The 6540-nt window shown below is 34.9% G+C and overlaps 1 protein-coding gene across 2 annotated transcripts in view; it reads left to right on the top strand.

Moving 5' to 3' along the window:
* The window catches only part of LOC107656072 (guanine nucleotide exchange factor DBS-like), a 79612-nt gene that overhangs the window by 10942 nt on the left and 62130 nt on the right, over window positions 1-6540 (top strand). Inside the window, exon 1 of one of the 2 annotated variants that reach the window (XM_016443751.1) lies at window positions 78-373. The exons of the other annotated variant lie outside the window; for it this stretch is intronic. Coding sequence (XP_016299237.1) covers window positions 208-373 — 166 coding nt within the window. The 5' untranslated portion in view covers window positions 78-207. Of the gene's footprint in view, window positions 1-77; window positions 374-6540 lie in introns of those variants that run through there. 2 annotated transcript variants of the gene reach the window in all.

Raw genomic sequence — 6540 nt, 5'->3', positions numbered from 1 at the left:
GGTGGAGGTGTGTGTGTGTGTGTGTGTGTGTGTGTGTGTGTGTGTGTAAGTATATCCACCACAGGAGAAGTGAACTAGAATAGTTCTCTTAATCCAGAGACAGCAAGGCTTCTGTCCACTTACTCTGATCTGTCCTTACTGTTCTGTAACCTTCGTTCAGCGAGCCGTAGTGAGGCAAGTTGGGGTATTGTGGGTTTGTGCTGCAGTATGGAAGGCTCCCGGTGCTATCAGACCATCCCGTCCCGCTGCTCGGTATGTGGGCGGCACTCAAGGGGGGCATCCTTTTCCTTGGTCCACATCTCGGCTGGAGAAATGGAGTCCTATCATCGTTTGCTGGGAATGTGTCTGGAAACCGAATTAGCATCGAGGAGAAGTATGTCTTCCTCATACATCCTCACCTTCCACTTTCACTCTGGTTTGCTTCTGATGCAACTATAGCTAAAACATACTTCAGCGTTATTGCAGTGAGATCTAGAGAAGTGTGATGTTTTAGTGTGTGTGTGTGTGTGTGAGCTGCGGTGTTAACTGTCAGATGCTCTTAAAGAGGATTTAAATGGCTGGGTCAGATTGGCCGCTTCATTCATCATTGTGGCTAATTTGCTTGTGAAAACAGAAATGCCAGAGCAAGTTTGATATTTCATGGTTTTTTAATTGTTTTGCATATTCAGCTTTGTTTGTGTGCATGAACCTCTGAGCTTAAAAGAGGAACTGTAAATACTGTGGAGGTCAGCAGTCAGACTCAGTTTCTATAAGACATGAAAGAAGACAATGAGCTGATAGCACAAAGTCAAAGAAAAAATATATTTATGTATGATTTTATTACTAAAATTTAGTAAACGCACGCACAAGAATGGCACACACATACACACACACACTCTAAACCAAGAGTACCGTATGCTGCAGAGAGTCTCTAGGGGCAGTATGAATTATGATGATGCAGAGGATACTACGTATGCACTGCAAAAGTCATTTTCTTATTATCAGTAAAATTTTCCACCAGAAACATTATAACATCCTTAAATCAATCATGCAAAAATTGCAAAACATTTTTCGAAGCTGGAAATAAGTTGAAAACTCCTTTGTAATTATTTGTTAAATTTGCTAGCAATTTCTGAGTTAAATTTATTTCAAAGTAAGTCTTACACCATTTTTATCAGTGAAGTTAAATGTTTATTTTTATTTATATGAATTGTGTTGAACACATTATGATTATATTATTTTGATTATTATGAACCATAACAAAGTAAAAGAAAACATATAACACACACACACACACATATATTTTATACTAATACATTATGATTATATCATTATTGATTATTATGAACCGATAGCACAGTCAAAAGAAAAAAAAATAAAAATTTAACTATAGTTTTAATGTGTTTTTATATTAATTATAATTTTGTTTTTTTTATAATTTGATATTGTATTATTATTAGTACTAGTAGTAGTATTATTATTTAATACATGCATCAAATTTTATATTATGGCATGAATATTTTTTTCTGTTGACTTTACATGGTTTTATGTTTTATATATTATTGTTGTTGTTAATCTTATTAACAATAACAACAACAACATCAATAATAATAGTAATAATAATAATAACTTTAATAATTAGATGCATGTTTGTGTCTTGAGCCTTTTGTCTAAAGACATTTTTCTACCCCATTTGGGATAGACAGTAAAGCTTTTGAATTGAATTGAGTTGAATTTATTAAAAATAATATTAATTCTAATAATAACAATATTATTAATAATCATTAATATAATAATATTATTTCTAATAGTAACTCATTATTATTATTATTATTATTATTATTGAAACGCCATTATTCTGCTATTGTGCAGATGCCAGACTGGCTTGTTTCCATCCTATGCCACCAAAGAAAAAAAGTTGCTTCAAAAATGTGCTGTAAGTAAAAAAAAAACTGACATTGTTGTATCCATATATCTGACTTCCCCTTCTGGAAACATTTTTAGACTAAATCCACACACATATGCGATTAGTTCAGAGGCCAGTGTCCTCAAAGTCTCCCTCGAGAGCCCCTTTAAAGCATGCCAGTGTAATCAAACGCACCTGTCCAGACTGGGTCAGACGTAGCTTTACACAGCCCACATCTGAACATCCTCATACACATTTTTGTGGATGTGGGTCCTGTGCGTAGTGGTTGTTTTTACACAAACAGTTCTGAATTAGGCCAGCTGGCTTACTCAAAGCTGTTTTCATCATTCATTCCAATACAAAATGATTCGGAGTACTTTCTGTTTGCAGAAAAACGCCTCTACACTTACAATCCAAACACTCTCTCACTTTATAATGGCTTGTTTGTTGAGTGTCCTGCGTTGTTCCAGGTGACGGGGTCTATGATATCAATAATTTTAAGGGAGTTTTTGTTGTTCTGGCCAGATACAGGATCCTGTCTGACATTCTGATTTGTATCCATGTGTGGCAGCTTCCTTTTCCGTAGGGATGTGGATCGAGAGGGATTTAGATACTGTATGCTGGAATTTTGTTTTGTGTGAACTTCAAATAGCTCACATTATGATTTTATTTAGTAGTTCACCCAAAAATGAAAATTTGACTGTTATTTACTTGAGGTTTTGCAAACCTGTATGACATTCTTTCATCTATGGTGCACAAAAGAAGATTTTCTGAAAAATGTTTTTTTTTGTCCATATAATGAAAGTCAATAAAGGCCAGTGTTCTTTAGATTTAACCTTTGTGCATCAATTTTGATAAAGATAAACAGAGGACAAAATTGTCTGTCAAAAAACATAAAATATTATATATTGATATTTTTTCTGCTTTCACTGACATTGATTGATTGATTTATAATTATTTTCAGAATTTTGACCCTTTAAATGCCAGTTTGTTTACATAATGCCACTGTTTTGCATAAGCAGCAAATGGGAAAAAGTGAAAATGTTTCATGGGGTGTAAAATAATTAAAAAAAATGTAAAAATAGTAAACAATCTGCCAACAGAATGAAAGCATATTAACAAAAATGCATGAATTTATGCTGAAATGGCATTATGATTAAATATTGCAGTTTGAATGGGTTTCGGTGGAGACATTATGTAACTTTTGTTTTGTACCTAGTGTAAAATAGATTCATGAAAGGAAATGACGGTGAAATAATAAAATTCCAATGAGAAAATTTTTTGCCTAAATTTATGCTGTTCTTAAACCAGCCAAAATGATACAAAATAAATTAAAAATGTTTTTTTTTTTTGTTTTTTTTGAGTGAACTGTTGTTTTAAAACAAAAAATATTACAAAATAATTTAAATGAGGATTTGTTTTCTTTTTTTTTCCAGTATAGGCAGCATCAAGGCACATGCCTTGTCCAAGCTGTATTGCTTTGAAATAGATGCCTACAGGAATGTAAATGTTTGTGTGTGGGTGTATGTCTGAGTGTTGGGAGCTCTGTGACTTCTTCCCCTACTTTCAGTGATTTCTTTAGGGGAAATATGAAAGATTGTGGGTCTTGCCTGCCATAAAATATTGAGATCCCATTTGTGAACAGCAGAGCCTTTGAACCATTGACATTATTAAGCTCACAGGGCTTTGATTTTATGATTGTTTTATTTTGCTGCCTGAGACTCAATCGTTCAGCCTTGTCTTGAGATTCCTTTGTCATACAGCAGTACTAATTTATAAAGATCAGAGGGAAGCAGAGTGGGACAATGGACTGGATGTCCTGTGGACACTCCTTAAACGTCTGCCATTGGGATTCAGACAGGCTGTGAAGTGAAGCTCTTGTGTCGATTCTGTTATAGTCGCTCAGTGTGTCACGGAAGAGCAGGTAGAAGTTTCTCAGAGTATGCACTGTAGGTGTTCAGAACCACTTTGAGACCCCCTACGGCTCGTGATCGAGTTCCAAACTGGATTTGTTTACATGATATGCAGCAGTGTCCGCTGTTTGACTGCAACCCTTGATGCATTGACCCCAAATGAAACCATGGGTATGCTTCATTAAAAGGAAGATGAAACCACTGAGAGCTGAGCTGTGGTTTTTCTTCCAGCAGCTGATGATTGAATCCCTTACAGTTGGCTTCACTTAGTTAGTACATAAGGGTGCTTTCCATACCAGTGGCCCTGGAGCAAGAGGTGTCAAGGTCAATGACCTTTAAGACTGTCCACAGGGCAGTGTTTTAATAGTGGCACAGATATTTGTCAACCTACAAATGTCATAAAGACATGTCACATTCTTTTAAATATACTCTTAATATTGGTGTATATTTCAAATAGTTTTTGGGGGAAAAAAAACATTTTATAGCATTTATAGTCATTTAATGACTAAAAAAAGACTTTAAAATGTAAAAATGTCATGTTGTTTAACCATCGTAAATAGTAATTCCAAGTAAATATGAATTCCTTACACCTTAAATACATGTAAGTGTATCTTAATTATTCAAAAAAAAAAAAAAATAATTAAAAAATATTTTCTTGGTAAAACCACACACAAAATCAGGATTTATATAATATTTAGAAATACATTACATTTTTTATATTTAAAATGTATTTCAATTCAGAAATTAAGCATGTACTCAAGTAATTGTATGTATGTATGATTTAATAATAATTACAAATATTTTTCAGTGTACAAGGTTTTTTTAAATTATTATTTTTTTTAAATATCATGAATGTCATTAAAATGTCATTACATTTTTTGGGGGGGAGTCACACCACATGGTATTTCTAAAAATAAAAAATAAACATATACCCAGTATACACGCATACATAAACATTATAATAAGATTATGGCAAAATATAAACTACAACATTTCATTCTTTAATTGGGATTTAAAATTCTATCTATCTATCTATCTATCTATTACTTAGAAGAACAATTGGATCAAATTTGTTGTTGTATCAAAATTAATTAAAATAATAATTTCATGTTATTATTTTGTTATTTAGAAATACACTAATTGTTTACATTTAAAATGTATTTAAATTCAGAAATTAAAATGCTTATAAAAGCATGCTCTCAAGTCATTGTATGTATGATTTGTTTTTCAAAATATATTAATCTGGATAAACAATGAGCATCATGTCAATGACCCATCAGAATACAATCAGGTCTTGTTGGCTTTGTGACTTTTTTCTCACCTGTTTTATGCTGCATGGCCTTTTGGACACTAACAGAAGGCTTTTTGCAGATCTCCACCCTCAGGCTCCCTCGCTCCTCTCATGCCTCTCAGCTAATTTTGGTCACAGTGTTCCCACTGCATGAACTCCTCACTGCATGTGAATGCAATCAGTGTTGAACTAAGTGTGCAAGTTAGTGTGTTTAGCAATTGTAAGTGAGTTTAACATATTTATTCTGACATCCTGACCCATGCTGGGACAAAAGCAAGTATTGTGGTGCGGACGGCACAGGTGATTGACACTTGATCATCTGTTGACTGTTGAACTCTTGCTAATGGGCTGAGTGATTAACGAGCTCTGTAATTACCCAGACAGATAGGATGAAGTCCCATTCATCATCCCTTGGTAACCAGATACTCTGATTGGGTTAACAGGACCTAGTGGCCCAAAGCAAACAAGCCTGAACAATCAACATAATGCGTCTTATGAACGTGCACAGTGTACCCTATTGAAACAATGACTTGAATGACTTGACAATGAAATGTAGGTGTGTCCTGCTCTTTATGTGACCATATAGACCAAAAAGATGTGGGATTCAGTTCTCCATTGAACATTGCAGTTTTGTAAACTGGTGCACAATGGGAAGGAAAGGTGCAGAAAGGCCATACAATGCCTGAGCTGAAAACAGTTTGGGGAAATGCTTCTTTTTGGTACATAAACATAATTGTTCTCTCAGGCTGTTCATGTTCAGTCCAGCTGGACTCCAGAACATGACTTTTTTTTTTTTTTATAAAGCTTTGCCGCATGAAATACATCTTACTCAAAACTTCCTTTTCATCTATACCACCTCTTCCCCCCAACCAGATGCTCACTGGAGACTTTTTGCTAAAAGCTGGTAGGTTCTCTCAGTTCTCCATGGAGGAAACTCTTTTAAAACAGAGTTGTGCAGCTGGAAAAAGTGAGTGGAGACAATACAGAGTCTTTCCACAAATATCAACCTCTCTCCATTTGTTATGCAGCTGCATTCAATACAACTGAAGAGATGTGATTGATGGTGGGAATCTCTGGATGAAGTGGTTTAAAGGGGTCATATGATGCGATTTCAATTTTTCCTTTCTCTTTGGAGTGTTACAAGCTCTTGGTGCATAAAGAAGATCTGTAAAGTTGCAAAGACTAAAGTCTCAAATCCAAAGAGATATTCTTTATAAAAGTTAAGAGTCAACCACGCCTACCTAAAATGGCTCGTTCTAACACGCCCCCACATGTCTACATCACGATGTGGGAAGATTTGCATAACGTCGCCCAAATGTTCACGCAAAGAAAGAAGGCGTAACTTTAATTCTCGCTGTAGTATTGTTGTTGCCACCGCCGCCATGTCGTGAAGGTGCTGTGTGTTTCATTGTGAAAGTGAAACTACTTTGTTTGGTCTTCCAAAAGAGGAC

This window comes from Sinocyclocheilus anshuiensis, unplaced genomic scaffold, assembly GCF_001515605.1.
Source record: "Sinocyclocheilus anshuiensis isolate Anshui unplaced genomic scaffold, SAMN03320099.WGS_v1.1 scaffold51, whole genome shotgun sequence".
Taxonomy (NCBI): domain Eukaryota; kingdom Metazoa; phylum Chordata; class Actinopteri; order Cypriniformes; family Cyprinidae; genus Sinocyclocheilus; species Sinocyclocheilus anshuiensis.
The sequence above is the reverse complement of the archived record's forward strand: the minus strand, read 5'-3'. Positions and strand labels throughout refer to the sequence as shown.